Genomic DNA, 18,792 nt, shown 5'->3' with positions numbered 1-18,792 from the left:
TGATGGCTGGTTTCTATCTTGCCCACCCTCTGCTCATGCTACCAGTTATGACTTTGCTCCTACTTTCGAGATTGAAGGTTTCTGTTATAAACACTGGAAATTTTGACTCTTTTCAACGTACACACCATCATTCTCAATTCTGAAGCTACTAACTGCCACGTCAACTCAACGTGTGATAGCAGCCCCCTGAGAATAGAGACATGAGTTGTTTCAGTCTGTGTAAAGTGTAGTAACCAGGGAGTTCTGAGGCAGCAAAATCAGCCAACATGTGTGGTATAAACACATACACACACACACAAAATAGGCATACGGAAAAAACAAACCACCTGTGAGTTAGACACCTGAGGTTATTAGGCAATTTATTTTTCAGTAAACTCTGTGCTCCTGTTGTGCATCCTCTGAATCTAAAGATTTTCCTGTCAAACCCCTCAAGCTGGTGTCACACCTCGTAGATAACAGAAGAGGCCTTTTGGCCGAATTAGTCACTGCTGGATTTGTTCTCGTCTGTCTCCTTTCGCCTTACCTCCTCCAAACACATCAAAGTTTCTTTCCGTTCATTTATCTCTGTACTTAGTTAGCTTCTGATTAAATGGATGTGTGCAATTTACCGCCATGTGATAGTGACTTCAATGTTTTGGGTACTTTCTAGATAAATAAATTTCTCTTATTGAATATTTATTGCCCCTTTTTGGATCCACCATCTTTTTGATATTGTACTGATGACATAATGGTCATGAACACCACTGTTCCATTTATTCTAGCACTCGAAAGCATTCTGATGTCTCCAGTAGATTGAATCATCCTAGAGTCTTCATGCTGCAGAGAAGTATAAATCTTCAGCTAAACAAGAACCGAAAGAACCATGGATGCTGCAAATCAGGAACAAAAACAGAAGTTGCTGAAAGCTCAGCAGATCTGGCAGCACCTGTGAAGGAAAAAAAAATCAGAGTTAACATTTCAGGTCCGGTGAGTTCTGAGGAAGGGTCACCGGATCCAAAACGTTAACTCTGATTTTTTCCTTCACAGATGCTGCCAGACCTGCTGAGATTCCAGCAACTTCTGTTTTTGTTAAATTCTTAGCTACTTGTTTTACATATTTTTAAAACAGTTAGTTTAAAACTACAAGCTGTGTAAGTCTGGGGCTGACAGCCTCGCATTCATTTGTAATGAGAGTTCCCTATAAACTATAAATCTACCTTGGAGAGGCATTCTCTAAGGTGTGTCGTCTGACAAAAGGGTTGGAAAGTGAACTAATTCAGACTTCCCTGCTTGCCAGCCTAATGGGTGTAACCATCTGTGAAGTTGACAAAAGATTCCGTGGCACTTTTTGAATAAGCACAATGTGTTCTGGTGTCCTGGCCAACATTTAATTCCTCAAACTAAAACCTGACTTAATATATATTTCATTTGCTGTTTGCAGGTTTTCTACATATAAATTGACACAACATTGATTGTATTTTAAAATGTACTCCATTGGTTGTAAAGTATCCGTAGGACACAATCTATTTGCAGGTTCTTCCGTCCTGTGAGCCAGAGGGTAAAAAGCCGCACTACTTACTTTTACAAATTCTACAGCCTGAATAGGTGAATGGACTCCAGGAGAGGATTGATAGGTGATGCTGAGTGTAGGCAGTAGCTCAGAAATAATTCTAGATGGTCTTTTATTAACCTGTTTAGAGATGCTCTTGCACACCTCTGGAGCAGCTGGACCCTGATCCCTTGGTTCATGGGTGGGGATGCTAACTGCATCACAAGAGTCCTTAGAACACTTTCTCTTAGCAAATGATGAATACTGGAACAGGTGGAGGCCATTCACCCTGTTGAGTCTGGTGAATTTGCAGATGCCAAGTAAAGTTAAAGACTTTTGTGTAGGCTACTAGTGTAGTGTGGTATTTGGGACTTTTTAAAATAAACTAATCATTTATTCAGCATTATTTTTCCTAGTTTTAATTTTCCGAGCCTTGCGAGAGCATGGAAATAGGTAATGTCTTTGAGAATTAAATGTACATGCTGTAAGCAAATCCTTCCACCATGATTGATTAACCAAATTGTAATTTGTTTCAGGTAATCCAAATTTTAGAGTTAGTATATTTCACTGGGATGTTGTAACCTGGTTTACTGCATGCTGGCTAAGTTATGTGTTTATAAGGATGATCCAGTGATCCATTGGGATCAGGAAAACACTCCACAATGTAGGGGTGATAGATGAAATTGTGCCTGTGGCTACTTTTGTCCCAGTGTGGTATTAACTTGGATTCCATGAGCCAGCAGCAAGTATGAGGCTTAGTGCACCCAGTCATGCAAGTCATCTGGAATTGAAGTTGAAGGTGACTTATGGTTTGCACAAGGTTCTTGAAGTTATGGTGTCCGTTAGTGGGATCATGAGTGGAGACCAACGAACCAGCAACTGTAAACCCTTTCATTTGAGAATGATGTGTAGCCGCACTGGTGGGGCTTGTCAAACTGTTGTTCTCTCAACACATGAATAACTAAGACACATTTTGTGAACAGTTCTCACTGTGTTCTGAGAGAATTCATTGTCCATATTACTCAGTGGATGTTTTTGGATATGAACTAAATCTATCATTTAGCAAATGTCACTTGGAAATTTCTCTACAATATATCGCAGTATGAAGGCCTAATATATTCATATCCAGTTTCCATGCTAACTAATTAATTGAAGGAACAATCCAGGGTAAAGTAAATAGGTCAGAATTTTCATTTAAGACAGTTGGCAGAGATTTGGTAAATTTCCAGCTGTAGTTCACAGAAGCATTAAAAAAACTATTTTTCTTTATTCACGAAATATAGACATCACTGACTTTATTGTTGATTTCTAATTGCCCTATAGTTATGTGGTGACGAGTTGTCTACCTGAACCACTGTAACCATGTGGTGTGAGTTCACTCACAGTGCTGGTAAGAAGTTCTCCATGGATGTTAGAAGACAGTAATACAGTTCCAGATCAGGTTGGCATGTGACTTAAAGGGGAACTGACAGATGGTGGTATTCCTTCCTTTATTTGAGGATATAGCTTGTGGGTTTTGAAGGTGCTATATAAACAGGGTTACTGCGGTGCAAAGATGTAGACAGTACATGCGCTGCCACTGTCAACCAGATGGGTTTTTGTAGATAATAAAATGTGAGGCTGGATGAACACAGCAGGCCAAGCAGCATCTCAGGAGCACAAAAGCTGACGTTTCGGGCCTAGACCCTTCATCAGAGAGGGGGATGGGGGGAGGGAACTGGAATAAATAGGGAGAGAGGGGGAGGCGGACCGAAGATGGAGAGTAAAGAAGATAGGTGGAGAAGGTGTGGGTGGGGAGGTAGGGAGGGGATAGGTCAGTCCAGGGAAGACGGACAGGTCAAGGAGGTGGGATGAGGTTAGTAGGTAGCTGGGGGTGCGGCTTGGGGTGGGAGGAAGGGATGGGTGAGAGGAAGAACCGGTTAGGTAGGCAGAGACAGGTTGGACTGGTTTTGGGATGCAGTGGGTGGGGGGGAAGAGCTGGGCTGGTTGTGTGGTGCAGTGGGGGGAGGGGATGAACTGGGCTGGTTTAGGGATGCAGTGGGGGAAGGGGAGATTTTGAAACTGGTGAAGTCCACATTGATACTATATGGCTGCAGGGTTCCCAGGCGGAATATGAGTTGCTGTTCCTGCAACCTTCGGGTGGCATCATTGTGGCAGTGCAGGAGGCCCATGATGGACATGTCATCAAGAGAATGGGAGGGGGAGTGGAAATGGTTTGCGACTGGGAGGTGCAGTTGTTTGTTGCGAACTGAGCGGAGGTGTTCTGCAAAGCGGTCCCCAATTTCCACTCCCCCTCCCATTCTCTTGATGACATGTCCATCATGGGCCTCCTGCACTGCCACAATGATGCCACCCGAAGGTTGCAGGAACAGCAACTCATATTCCGCCTGGGAACCCTGCAGCCATATGGTATCAATGTGGACTTCACCAGTTTCAAAATCTCCCCTTCCCCCACTGCATCCCTAAACCAGCCCAGTTCATCCCCTCCCCCCACTGCACCACACAACCAGCCCAGCTCTTCCCCCCCACCCACTGCATCCCAAAACCAGTCCAACCTGTCTCTGCCTACCTAACCGGTTCTTCCTCTCACCCATCCCTTCCTCCCACCCCAAGCCGCACCCCCAGCTACCTACTAACCTCATCCCACCTCCTTGACCTGTCCGTCTTCCCTGGACTGACCTATCCCCTCCCTACCTCCCCACCCACACCTTCTCCACCTATCTTCTTTACTCTCCATCTTCGGTCCGCCTCCCCCTCTCTCCCTATTTATTCCAGTTCCCTCCCCCCATCCCCCTCTCTGATGAAGGGTCTAGGCCCGAAACGTCAGCTTTTGTGCTCCTGAGATGCTGCTTGGCCTGCTGTGTTCATCCAGCCTCACATTTTATTATCTTGGAATCTCCAGCATCTGCAGTTCCCATTATCTCTGGGTTTTTGTAGTACTGGTATAGTTTCATGGTCATTATTGTAGATTTTATTAATTAATTTCAACTGAAATTCTATCAGCTTCTGTGGTCAGGTTTGAGCCTTTACCCCCAGAACCTAAGCCTGGGCTTAGGTCTTGGAATTGCTAATCCAGTGAGATGACCATTATGTCAATCTAAAAACTGCATTATTGAGCAATATAGCTCAAACCCCATTACATTCTTGGGACAGTGGAGAGTTGCAGATCAAAAAATTGCTACATATCCAGAACCTTGTGAAGTGAGAAGGGAGCATAGTTCATAACATAAAAGTATTTACAGTGCATAGCCATTAGAAAAAATGACCTAGCATATCTTGGTTCATTTGAGAAACTGTAGGTTGCGGTCTCAGGATGGTGGTTATAGGGTTGGGTATTCGAGCAGATTGGAGGAAGTTTACGCGCAATGCATTGCTTACAGGCAACTTGTGAGCATTTTAAAAGTAAAAAGTGCAGAACAAGGCCATTATAAGGCTGTAATTAGTGCAAACAGTTCTGATGATTAACCCATGTGTATGAAGATCGAACAGCCTTTGAACCTCAGACTTTGATATTGAATAGTTCCTTTCAAATCATGCCAAGCACCAGCAATAATATGAGATGTTTGTATGTCATTTTTGTTTGTGTGGCAATTTAAAAAGAATGCAATTTCTCTTAAGGCAATGTGGTGGGGTGATGTGTATTGCATTTGACCGGTGCTCACTCTGCACGTCTATGAGAGAAACCTACTGGATAGGAAAAATATGGCCATAATCTGTTCTCTAGCACTCTTTCCCCCTCCCCCACTTTGCGCTTCAATTTGAAAAGTGGAAAAGACAAAATGAAAATAACGCATGCTGTAGTTTCTCAGCATCTATTCATTTCCTTATTAAGCCATAAAATTCTATTTAAAATAAATACTATGAGGTCTCTTAGAATTACCATTAAAGTAGAATTAGTGCACATTTGGTATCAAAATTGTAGAACTCAACTTGTTTATCCAGACTGCGTCTGGGTAATGTAGGGACGAGATCCCTCTTGTATTTGGCTCACAGTTTGGTGTTGGAATGGTTGGTGATGTCACCAGGTCCATTGCAAGAAAGCTTATTCCCTTGCTTTTTTTCCCTCCCTTCAGCAGTACAATTTTATCACCATTACGGATTAACTATAGTGCATCTTGGTGTGGAGTTGAAATGGCCACAGCACTGTTGAATTGAATAGCCAGTCAGTAGCCTTTTGATCATTATACACCAGCAAAGTTCAAATTTGCAATGAGCTTTACTTTACTGACTTCCCAGGCATAGCTGGGTCATCTTGAAGGAAGGGACTGAAGAAATTCCATGCCAAAAGGAAAGACTGATTAAAAGGTAAATCAACTGAGACAGGTCTTCTGCATTTTACAAATAGGATTATACATTGAATGACGCCTCAGACTCCCAGCAATAAAATAGGATCTTGGTGTTAGGCAGAAACTGACAATGCTGAGAAAATGTGGAGTTTTTGTACCAGCAGAAGGATTCCTGACTATAAAATGCTTTTGAGTTTTCATCAAAGTTCTTAACATTTTTTCCTGCCCATTCAAGTGTTGCATTTCTTACTGTACTGAAAATTTTGTGTGATGTAGTTCAGTTTACAAAGCATCCAGCAGATGATGCTCTAACTTAATATTTGTTCTGTTCACAGTCAGACTCTCCTCTTGGGAGGGAGGATGCTGCACCAAGGGAACAGCTGGTAAGTCGTCAAACATTCTTGAAACTGTGTTTATGGAAACTTTTCATGACAATAGCTTACTCATAAACATAATGTTTTAAATGAGAAATTACTTTCTCGAGAATTCCATAGAACCCTGGAGCCTTTGTTTACCTTGTGCCAGTCTGGGGAAAATCCTGTTCTGCAGCAGCAAGGGACTGTAGCAGAACGGCACAGGGCTACCCAAAAGGAAAACTTTAACATTTAAGCACTGTCAAATATCATATGTGGTATGCATGTTTGGGGTGCCTTCATCTTGTAACAGCTGACTGCAACACACCCTACTTACTTGTCAGGGTCATATTGTTATAATCTTTTAAAGGGGCTCTTCTGGAGCTGTGGCAGTGTTGCTACTTCTGAACCAGGTGATCCAGGTTCAAACCCCACCTGCTCTCAGGATGTACAACAACATCTCTGAACTGAAAATCTCCATAATCTTTCAATGCTCCACAGATACAGGGGTGCTGTCAGAGAACTGGAGAATTGTAAATAGTATACTTTTGCTCAAAAAGAAACAAGAATAAACTCAATAGCTACAGTCCAGTGATTTTAACTATGGTGGGGGAAAACTAGGTGATTCTGGAGTTGAGGAGGTTGGCTTATGAGGAGAGATTGAGTAGATTGCGAATAGAAACATATAAAATTATGCAGGGAATAGATGAGATACAAGTAGAGAGGATGTTCCCACAGGCAGGTGAAGCTAGGACAAGAGGGCATAGCCTCAAGATTAGACGGAGCAGATTTAGGACTGAATTGAGAAGGAACTTCTTCGCTCAGAGGGTTGTTAATCTATGGACTCCCTTGCCCAGTGAAGTAGTTGACACTACTTCAGTAAACGTTTTTAAAGCTAAGGTAGATTTTTTTTGAACAATTAAGGGATATGGTAAGAATGCGGGTAAGTGAATCTGAGTCCAGGAAAAGGTAAGCCATGATCTTATTGAATGGCGGAGCGGGCTCGAAGGGCCGAACGGCTGCTCATGCTCCTAGCTCTTATGTTCTGATGTTCTTTTGAGACAATCTGGGAGAAAATGATTGGACACTTGAACATGTGAATTAATTAAGGAAAGCCATCATGGATTTGTTGAAGATAAATTATGTTTAATTGGCTTGATTAAGATTTTGATCGGGTGACAAAGAAGGGTTGATGTGGAATTATGGTTGGTGTATGCATGTGACTTGATGACATTTTATAAAGTGTCACATAAAAGACTTGTCAGCATAGTTGAAATTGATGAAATAAAGGGGACAGTAGTAGCATGGTTTACCAAGGTGGCTGAATGATAGGAAACAGTGATGGTAAGCACTTGTTTTTTTTTGGACTGGTGGAAGGGTTTGTATTGGAGTTCTTCAGGGGTTATTGTTAGAGCCCTTGTTTTTCTTTGTACTTAATTTATGACCTTGACTTGGGCATACAGGGTACAGTTTGAAAATTTATAGATGACACAATATTGTAAACTGTGAGAAGGGACGTGGTGGACTTCAAGAGGACAAAGAATGGTGGAATGGCAAAAAGATGGCACATAAAGTTTTCAATAGACTGACTTGAAAACCAAAATGGTATTTGTAAGGCAAAAGGTTCTGGGATGGGGAGCTATGTTTTCAGTGCAGGAGACCAAAGTTAAATGGCAAGATGTATAGACAAGTGGTGTTTTCATTTATTAACTTTTTGGAAAAGTAGGGAGTATTTTTCAGAAATCTATGAATACCAACCTTAGGAGCAGTGTAAGTTAGGTAGGTCTGTTTCTACTTTCAGGAGATGAAATAGACTACATGAATTATACATTTTATGCAGCAAGTTTACCTTTAGTCTTAATTGAATCTCTTTACATTAACCAATGATACACAAAAATTTTAAACCAGCAAAATTGGTTCCTTTGTTGTTTCTGAAGGAAACCATGCCTCAGCACCAAGCTGAGTTTCCCCTTGATAATAAGTGCGCTAGTAGGAGAGTTTGGTGGGAATGAACTTGCTTCCTGCGCTGAATGGTCTTTTCTGAATACTGTTATCCATGTTTTAACTTTCACACAGTTTCTCTGTGTTGATGATGTGCTGTTTTTTTCATTTACCATATTTAATGCTTATTTTGCAGTCTTTCAATCATGCATATCCATGTACATTGTGACGTTTCAGGAGTTAATTCTGCAACAGAGTAGTTTCTCTGTGTTGATGATGTGCTGTTTTTTTCATTTACCATATTTAATGCTTATTTTGCAGTCTTTCAATCATGCATATCCATGTACATTGTGACGTTTCAGGAGTTAATTCTGCAACAGAGTAGTTTCTCTGTGTTGATGATGTGCTGTTTTTTTCATTTACCATATTTAATGCTTATTTTGCAGTCTTTCAATCATGCATATCCATGTACATTGTGACGTTTCAGGAGTTAATTCTGCAACAGAGTAGTTTCTCTGTGTTGATGATGTGCTGTTTTTTTCATTTACCATATTTAATGCTTATTTTGCAGTCTTTCAATCATGCATATCCATGTACATTGTGACGTTTCAGGAGTTAATTCTGCAACAGAGTAGTTTCTCTGTGTTGATGATGTGCTGTTTTTTTCATTTACCATATTTAATGCTTATTTTGCAGTCTTTCAATCATGCATATCCATGTACATTGTGACGTTTCAGGAGTTAATTCTGCAACAGAGTAGTTTCTCTGTGTTGATGATGTGCTGTTTTTTTCATTTACCATATTTAATGCTTATTTTGCAGTCTTTCAATCATGCATATCCATGTACATTGTGACGTTTCAGGAGTTAATTCTGCAACAGAGTAGTTTCTCTGTGTTGATGATGTGCTGTTTTTTTCATTTACCATATTTAATGCTTATTTTGCAGTCTTTCAATCATGCATATCCATGTACATTGTGACGTTTCAGGAGTTAATTCTGCAACAGAGTAGTTTCTCTGTGTTGATGATGTGCTGTTTTTTTCATTTACCATATTTAATGCTTATTTTGCAGTCTTTCAATCATGCATATCCATGTACATTGTGACGTTTCAGGAGTTAATTCTGCAACAGAGTAGTTTCTCTGTGTTGATGATGTGCTGTTTTTTTCATTTACCATATTTAATGCTTATTTTGCAGTCTTTCAATCATGCATATCCATGTACATTGTGACGTTTCAGGAGTTAATTCTGCAACAGAGTAGTTTCTCTGTGTTGATGATGTGCTGTTTTTTTCATTTACCATATTTAATGCTTATTTTGCAGTCTTTCAATCATGCATATCCATGTACATTGTGACGTTTCAGGAGTTAATTCTGCAACAGAGTAGTTTCTCTGTGTTGATGATGTGCTGTTTTTTTCATTTACCATATTTAATGCTTATTTTGCAGTCTTTCAATCATGCATATCCATGTACATTGTGACGTTTCAGGAGTTAATTCTGCAACAGAGTAGTTTCTCTGTGTTGATGATGTGCTGTTTTTTTCATTTACCATATTTAATGCTTATTTTGCAGTCTTTCAATCATGCATATCCATGTACATTGTGACGTTTCAGGAGTTAATTCTGCAACAGAGTAGTTTCTCTGTGTTGATGATGTGCTGTTTTTTTCATTTACCATATTTAATGCTTATTTTGCAGTCTTTCAATCATGCATATCCATGTACATTGTGACGTTTCAGGAGTTAATTCTGCAACAGATTAGTTGTTCATGCTGATTATTTAGCTTCCCTTGAGATACTTTGATATTTTCTTGAACACGTAAGGGGATCTTTAAATCAGAAAGGCTTAAGGAGTCTGTTTTATTATTGTTTCCCAACTTTGTTGTAGGAATACATAGTTCTAACAACATTACAGGTGAACTCTCTAACTTATTTGAAGAAGGATGGAGCCACGGAAGTTTCTTTAAAGTTTTAAGATAATTCAGTTTAGGGCTTCACTGATGTTGTCTCAAGCCATAGAAACATTAGATATAGGAACATTAGCACCCCATTCAGCCCTTCAGGCCTGCATTCAATATGATCATTGCTGATCAACTTACTCTCTACTCTGTTTCTGCTTTCACCCTGTACCCTTTGATCCCTTTTACCCCTAAGGACCAAATCTAACTCCTTTTTTTGAAAGCATTGAATGTTTTGGCCTTAACAATATGAGGTTAGTCACTCAAAATTGTGCACACAACAGAAAATTTTGAATGTTCTTTGTGAGATGATAGAGTGTTGATGTCGATTAACTAGTAATCTCGTGGCCCAGGCTAATACTGTAGGACCATGAATGGAGTGTGAGGTTAGCCTCAGTAATGGTGACCAAGACAACTTTCATTCATTGTTGCAAAATTCCGTCTGGTTCATTAGTATCCTTTCGGAAAGCAAATGTATTGACCTTGTGCAGCTTGACCTCCACATGACTGCAGAAAAACAGCAATGTGGTTGACCTTAACTGTGTTCTGAAATGGCTTAGTCGTTCAAGGCTGCCTAGGGATGGGCAACAGATGCTGGTCTGGCCAGCAATTCCCACTTCCCATGAAAGAATAATTAAATGTGAATACATTTGGAAGAGGGAAATAGAAGGTAAATTCATGGAGTTCGGACATGGGGTATCAGGCTGATGCGCTATAACAGCTGGATAGTTCAAGAATAGACTTCCTGGTTTTCAGTATTAGGGTTAGCTATTGTTATTTTGCAGGAAAGAGTAGAATTTTTTGTTGGCAGAAGCGTGCTGATTTACTGAAACTAATTTTGTATGCTTCTTTAAATAGTTTGTGAAACCAAAAGATTTGTGTGGCAGTTATGCTGGTCGGTGTGAATCATGAATTGGAAAGGTAGCTTGCTAGGACAGGAAAAAATATGGAAATTGATTTGACAATAGTTTAAATGGCTTTATTCTGCAACATCGTAGTTAATTTATTAATCTGATTAGTTTGCAGTGTAAATTTACTTCAGTCAGTTTGTATTGGAGACACTCAAATCCTTTTTCCCAACAATTATGTTTTTATTTTCTGTCCTACCCTCCTAATGCTAAGATGGTTAAATGACTGAACATCAGTAGCACATGTAATAACATGGTCTGATTGAATTCAAAATGAAATAATTTATTTTGCATTTGCATTGCCAGTTCATCACTGATGGTAACCCTGCAGTGGGAATGTATTGAACCACAACCACTTAAGGAATTCATCTCTGCACTCCTGGCAACAGCAGTTTATTTGATGCCTGTATAAATCCAAGGTGGTGGAGATGACAATTGTTTTTGGTTGCCCTTTGAGAGACTGAAGAGCCCATGCCTGTTTCAGAGAAGCTGTAAAATGATTTCTCTGTCATTGATTTACACTATCTCCAATCAACTGCTAGGTGTACAGTAGTTCTTAGAAAATAATTACTGTTTAAACAGTATTTTAAAAAAAACGCTCATATTTAGCTTGGATGGCTCTAGTTGTTCTAATGTAGAACTGGGCGTTTGTGAAATGATCCCCTAGTGTCAACAAGATGGGTTTACAGCTATGAGAGCCACGTTCAGTGACACACAAGCGCCTTGTGAATATAAATGTTGGTCCCTTGTATTCTCTTCCCCGATTGAGAGTACCCATGCAATTTTGTAAGATTATTGTGAAACCAGTTGTGACACAATTACTGGTTGAACGTGTTTACTACAGCTTATGCAACTGATTAACAATTAAACTGTCATGTTCTTGAGGCAATCTCATAGAAAGTCTGCTGCTTAAGTGCCCCTTGCTCAAAGGAAAACTTGGGTAGAATCAGTGCAGGCACCCTCTTCAAGGGATCCGCAATGGTAGATAGCTGTGTTACAGCAGAGGTTCTGGCAGAGCAAGTATTGCCATGCCCTGAAATGCATGCATTCACAATGCTTGGGAGGGGAAAGGAGAAGAAAATGAACTATGTCATGGAAGGATCTATTAGTTAAAGAGGATATTGTAGTTTGTAGGAGAAGTCTGCTTTTCTTCAAATATGACTTGGCGTGCTGAGAGATTTGTTGCCAGTTGCATGCCAGGAGAGGAAACAGTGCGAGGTGAATGCAGAAAGTCATGGACAAGATGGAACTCTTGCGAAGGGAGTTTGAGCAGATATTTATTAGATTAAAAGACTAAGTTTGCTGCATAGTAATTTCAGAATCTCTCTTCGTGCTATGTTAGGCCAGTCAGAAAAGATTAAAGACATTAACATGTGGCTTAATGGATGATGAGGAAAGAATCACAGACCCCAAGAAGTGCCCTCCTTTTCCCATGCATTGTGTCTACTATATTTTTGCTCGTTATAAAGAGCTCTCGATTGTTCATACATGTGAAGAGTGTTAAATAAATGCAAGCAGAAAACAATCCATGAAATACGCTCCAAAAAAATTGGGCTGCACCAATGTCTTTTAGATGATAAATAAAGCAGCAAGGGATGTTTTAAGTTAGTAATGTGAGGAGGGGCATGGAAGGTTACATCTTAGGAAGGTGAGGACATGCAATACGGAAAAAACACAGAAAAATAATATAGTATATTACTGTATCAAATTTTCAGTATTGTTTGTGTGTAAAACTTCAGAAATGAAACAAGCAACTAAAAGCATCAAATTAAGTGGAGGAGCATGATGCTGATTTGATGGAAATTTAATTTGATCTAGAGCTGTATAGGGAACGAAAAAATCCCGACGATTCACTTGTCAGAAGATGGAGAAAGGAATGGGGGTAGGTTGGCATCATTCATTAATGCCATAAGTACAGCTATGGAGAAGATATAGAACATAGGACATAGAACGTTACAGCACAGTACAGGCCCTTCGGCCCTCGATGTTGTGCCGACCTGTCGTACCGATCTCAAGCCCATCTAACCTACACTATTCCATGTACGTCCATATGCTTGTCCAATGACGACTTAAATGTACCTAAAGTTGGCGAATCTACTACCGTTACAGGCAAAGCGTTCCATTCCCTTACTATTCTCTGAGTAAAGAAACTACCTCTGACATCTGTCCTATACCTATCCCCCCTCAATTTAAAGCTATGCCCCCTCGTGCTCGCCGTCACCATCCGAGGAAAAAGGCTCTCCCTATCCACCCCTCTGATTATTTTATATGTTTCCATTAAGTCACCTCTCAACCTCCTTCTCTCTAACGAAATCAGCCTCAAGTCCCTCAGCCTTTCCTCGTAAGATCTTCCCTCCATACCAGGCAACATCCCAGTAAACCTCCTCTGCACCCTTTCCAAAGCTTCCACATCCTTCTTATAATGTGGTGACCAGAACTGTACGTAATACTCCAAGTGCGGCCGCACCAGAGTTTTGTACAGCTTCACCATAACCTCTGGTTCCGGAACTCGATCCCTCTATTATTAAAAGCTAAAACACTGTATGCCTTCTTAACAGCCCTGTCAACCTGGCTGGCAACTTTCAAGGATCTGTGTACATGGACACCGAGATCGCTCTGCTCATCTACACTGCTAAGAATCTTACCATTAGCCCAGTACTTTGCCTTCCGGTTACTCCTACCAAAGTGCATCACCTCACACTTGTCTGCATTAAACTCCATTTGCCACCTCTCAGCCCAGCTCTGCAGCTTATCTACGTCTCTCTGCAACCTACAGCATCCTTCGTCACTATCCACAACTCCACCGACCTTAGTGTCGTCTGCAAATTTACTAACCCATCCTTCTGTGGCCTCATCCAGGTCATTTATAAAAATGACAAACAGCAGTGGACCCAGCACCGACCCTTGTGGTACACCACTAGTAACTAGTCTCCAGGATGAACATTCCCCATCAACTACCACCCTCTGTCTTCTTTCAGCAAGCCAATTTCTGATCCAAACTGCAATATCTCCCACAATTCCATTCTCCCGCATTTTGTACAAATTGTAATTACCTTCCATTCTGACAATAATGTTCTGGAAAGTAAAGAACTTGGGGACTCTTTTACCATACTAGGAATACGTTATAGATCACTAAATGGTGAGAAAGAAATTAAGCATGAAATCTGTAGCAAATTTGAGATGTTTCCTGCAGTACAGTTGTAATTATGGGATCTTCCATAGACTGGCTAAAGACAAAACTTTTCCAAAATGCAGAGGGGTTTTTTGAATGCATTGAAGATTTTTTTTTCATTAGTATGCTGTTAGAATGTTGGTGCAAGAAATCTGAAATGGATATTAGGAGTCTGTTGGTAACCGTGAACAGAACTAACAAGTTAATATTTCAGAGCTTCACCCTTCCTCAGAATGGAAGGTAATTACAATTGAAAAGCATTTAAAACAGCAAGAAATCATGAAAACAAGACCAGGGGTTGGGATTGCTTTGGGGTGGGGAGTTTTGGGGATAAAGATGGAGATAACAGTTGTTATGGTCACTGGAAGAAACGTGTATACACTGACATGGAAAAACAAAGGTATGAAGTGTAAATTGCTCAAGTGGAAACAGTTAAAAGGCAGAAATGAAATAAGCATGAGACATTTCTTTGTTTTTTCACTTTTTGCTTGCTCTAATGCTTTAAAAGCATGAATATCTGCACTATTCTGACTATGACAAATACCTGAAAAATTAACTTGTGTGTTCTTTCCAAGAGACGATGCTGTTCTTCCAGTCTTTCTGGATGGCAAAGCAGGACAAGTGAGTGACCTGAAAGTAGGAGAATGCTTGGGAAAATAGTGATGTTACCTAATTAGGTTCACATTGAAAACAAAGAGAGAGAGTCATCCAAGTAATTAGCTGGGAAATTAGCTCATTTCAGTGGGGTGAGAAGGGATCACACACAGAATAATTGGTTGGGAAAAAAGAAGTGGCAGTTCAAACAACCAACCAGCAGTGCAGATATTTAGAGAGATAGATAAAGTTAAATACATTCCAACAAAGAATAAAGGGTTATGTTAAAGAGCAGGGCTTCCAGGGTAATGAGAAGCTTATTATAGGTTTATAATAAAGACAGGGGTGATAACACACAAGGAAACAATGAGAATTAAAGGCGGTTTGGAAGGCTTAGGAGGGAAGGCGAATGAGGATTGGTCAACATAAAGGGTAATTTCAAGTGCTGTCATGTGGATGTAAACATTAAAAAAAATCATCATGGGTTGAGACTGTTTAGAGGTGAAGAGGGCCTTCTTGAGCTAGAAGAAATCGCACAGATACTTGATAAGCATGCACTAGATTTTAGAGGGGAGTAAAAGTGACTTGAGGATATGGACAAAGGGTGCTTTATGTTAATTGTGGGTAAACCTCTAGGATGAAATTAGTGAATATAGAAAGGCAAGAACTAGTCAATGTGAATTTGTAAAGAACAAGTCATTGTTAGGCTCTGATAAATTTAACTTTAACTTTTAAGACAACTTCAAGTATAAACATAAGGAGAGTATGTATTAACTCTAACAGTTACAGCTTGAAGAATAAATAAGAAAGTTAGAAGAAACTTTTTACATTCAGTTTAATTGAGTATTGAATGCATTTCAGAAGTGACTGTTGAGGCAGGAATTTGTGGCATTATTTAAAGGAATTATAGTAGCATTTAAAAAGAATAAATATTAAGGATAAGGTTAAAGGGCAAAATGACTAGATTTGACCGTTAAAATTGAAGAGCTTCCAGTGGCATTAACCTGATGCAGCTGAACAGCTTCCTTCTGTGTTGTAAACTCTGTCATTAACTATATTGCAGCTTTTTAATGCCGACAAACAGAATCAGCTAGATCCTAGGTGTCTAAGTTGACTGTCTGAAAGGGAATGACAAGAATCATTATCTGTAAAGCTATATATCTGTTTTATTTAGCAAACAATGGTTGCCTTTGACTGTAAAGCATTTGGTAGAAAAGAACTATCATGTTAGGATGGATGGCCTAGATTATGATGGGCTGATGAGATTTCCTAGTTACTGAAATAGCTCAAAAGTTACTACTTTCTAACATTTGGATTGTTGCCTCAATTTACTGGGAATAGCATTTAAACTCGGTACTTTGCTAGGGGAGAGGTTTGAAATTATTGCTTAAACATCATATTTACAAATTTCCATGTTAAGCAAAATACATTGGATTTGAAATCCAGCACATTCAGCATGACTTTACTTTTTGGTGGATTTAACATCCCAAGCACTGCATTTTTCAGTTCTGCATGGGCTGTGTTGGGCGGTTCAATCTCCTTTAGACAAAAATAAACTATAAATTATGGGTATGATTAAAAGATGCTCCATATGACTCCATAAAAGTGCTTGAATTTTTGTTCAAAGTAGGATATTGCCAGTCTGCAGTGGGACATGTATTATCTGTCACCGTAAAAGTTCAAGCTTCTGAAATCTCCCATAAAGCAACTTGGTGTTGAGTGACAATTTCAAAGCCAAGTTTAAACTCATGTTTCATAAATTAAAGACTCAGCAGCATAAAATGCAATGCAGCAGTAAATTCCAAGTAGCCGTCCCAATTCTGTTTTTACAATAGCAAAATATTATGAATGCTGGTAATCTAAGTTACTTAGCAGGTCAGGCAGCATTTGTGGAGTGAAGAAATGGGCTTTTTGTCAGAATACAATTGGTTTTATTCTGCCAGCTTTCAAAAAAAAAATCTTGTTGCACAACCTTAACTCTTCCTTAAATTTAACAGGTTAATTGTTGCATTTCAGATTTTTAATCCTCAAGTACGAAGATTCCTATGAAGCACAAACACTGGCAGTGTTTGGAGTTCTTCTGACTGCTTTAAAAAATAAAATGTGCAACCAAATTAATGCACCTTCAAAGTTTAGTTGTTTGAAAACCCTATATTGTTCTGATCTTCATCAGAAATCAGATAACCCCAGGTTATAGTCCAACTGGTTTATCTGACATTACAAGCTTTTGGAGCATAGCCCCTTTGCCAAGTCAAAAGAGAGCGAAAAACACAGACACAGAATTTATGGGCCGGGAGATCAAAAGATCATACAATGGTGTAAGTGAAGTGTGGAATATAGTGAGGGTATTCTATTGGTTATATCCTGTGCTTGTTTTCTGAGGCGGTCATTTTTGCTTTTTTTTGCTGTGGCACATCAGAACAGGTGAATGATGAGTTCAGTATTGTATCCTGTTCCTTTGAGGGCATCCTTCAAAGTTTTTAGATGTTCACTCAAGTCCAACACCAGCACCTCCATGTCATAGTTTATGGCCTGCATTGACTTCTCTTTTCCTATGATGAACATGCTGTCTGACACTGAAAGTTTTATGCAAACCCTGTTACATACGCTATTGTCTGCAATATTTTTCTAAACGTAATTTATAATCCAGACTATTCCGTCCTTTGTTTGCAATCTTTGCACATGACTGATGTCGCTGTTACACTGTGCAATACATCGCCATTTCATTATCGTATCCATTCTCATTAGGCAATAAACTGGTCTAACATTCAACAGAATCCTGAAACTTTTACATGACGATTGACTGCAATATTTGCATTATAAACCGCACCGTACTTCAAAAACAATTAAGTCAAATGTGTTCAAATGCTTTTGATAAACATAATGAGTAAATCTGAAACCTATTACCTGAATGATATTAGTAAAAATTGTGAAAATAGGGCTCATAAACATGTGAAGGGAAACACTATCTTAACTCTAATCCTGTATCTCAGTCTAAAGCTACTGTGGCTTAGAGAGGAAGTACAACCCTCTGCCTATGAAAACGCAAATAGTTCACTATCCAGTCCAAAATCACCATTCAGTCCCACAGTATAACAATATATTGGGTATCTTCTCTAAAGCTTCCTCAAAGCCAAAGCACAGAATGCCAACAGGTCTACTTTGATCTGATCCACCAAACAAGTAACTTGCTTGAAAAATGCAATGAATGACCAAGTAGGCTTAAGACGTACCTTTCTCGGAAGCTATGTTCAAAGCCTCCGACCATTTTTTTGTCCATGTAGTCATATGATGTAGATTTACTGATCCCAACCAAAATAAAGGACATTAGTTTAGTATTCCCATTTCTTACCCGTTTTCTTTGTTGATTTTGGCACAAGTCTCAATCTGGTGCCTGGGAACAGTCTCTGCCGTTGTGACCCAATGAATATAGAAGCAAGGTGCTCACTGTGCATAGCCAGCAATGTTTTTGAGCAGTTTTGGGTCAAAGTCACCAGTACTAGAAGCATCATTTGTTTTGAGACCCGTTATCCTTTTCTGGCTTGCCTCTTTATTCATATTGATACAACATTGAAGTCAACTATATATTACAGTTAAAAGTCACTAAACATTGTCTACCAGAGTGGAGCCTGGTGAACAAATAGACACTTAAAACCACTCTGGCGTTAGCATAAATGTGCTCTGAAAAAATCCTGCAGCGAGTCTAAATAATATTTCATGTTGCCGTTGTAACCATGGTTTTTTACTGTTTTCAAAGAAACGATGATAAGTTTTGAAAGCTGGGAATGAAAAGATGAATTGAAATAGGAAATGTTGAAAGACCAGCCAAGCAGTTTCTACAATGTAGTATCTCCAATTGTCTGACAAGATGTTAATGCACTGTAATCTTTCTGATAAGACATTAATTGATCCAGTAAGGCACATTAACACAGTTCCAAAAAGTGCTACAGAATGAAGAAAATTTATCATCTTTCTTTTATTTTTGATGAATTTTATCTTTAAGAGGTATATGAAAAGAAGTGAGCATTCTATCTGACATGGCAGAACAACAATTG

At 39.5% G+C, this 18,792-nt stretch overlaps 1 protein-coding gene across 1 annotated transcript in view; it reads left to right on the top strand.

Annotated features, from left to right (window-relative positions):
- pex14 (peroxisomal biogenesis factor 14) overlaps positions 1 to 18,792 on the top strand; it is a 245,068-nt gene that overhangs the window by 18,017 nt on the left and 208,259 nt on the right. The window contains exon 2 of the mRNA XM_048561444.2: positions 6,150 to 6,197. Within this exon, the coding sequence (XP_048417401.1) occupies positions 6,150 to 6,197 (48 nt within the window). The remainder of the gene's footprint in view (positions 1 to 6,149; positions 6,198 to 18,792) is intronic.

This window comes from Stegostoma tigrinum, chromosome 28 (assembly GCF_030684315.1).
Source record: "Stegostoma tigrinum isolate sSteTig4 chromosome 28, sSteTig4.hap1, whole genome shotgun sequence".
Lineage (NCBI taxonomy): Eukaryota > Metazoa > Chordata > Chondrichthyes > Orectolobiformes > Stegostomatidae > Stegostoma > Stegostoma tigrinum.
Note: the sequence above shows the minus strand (reverse complement) of the source record. Positions and strands in the feature narration are given on the sequence as shown.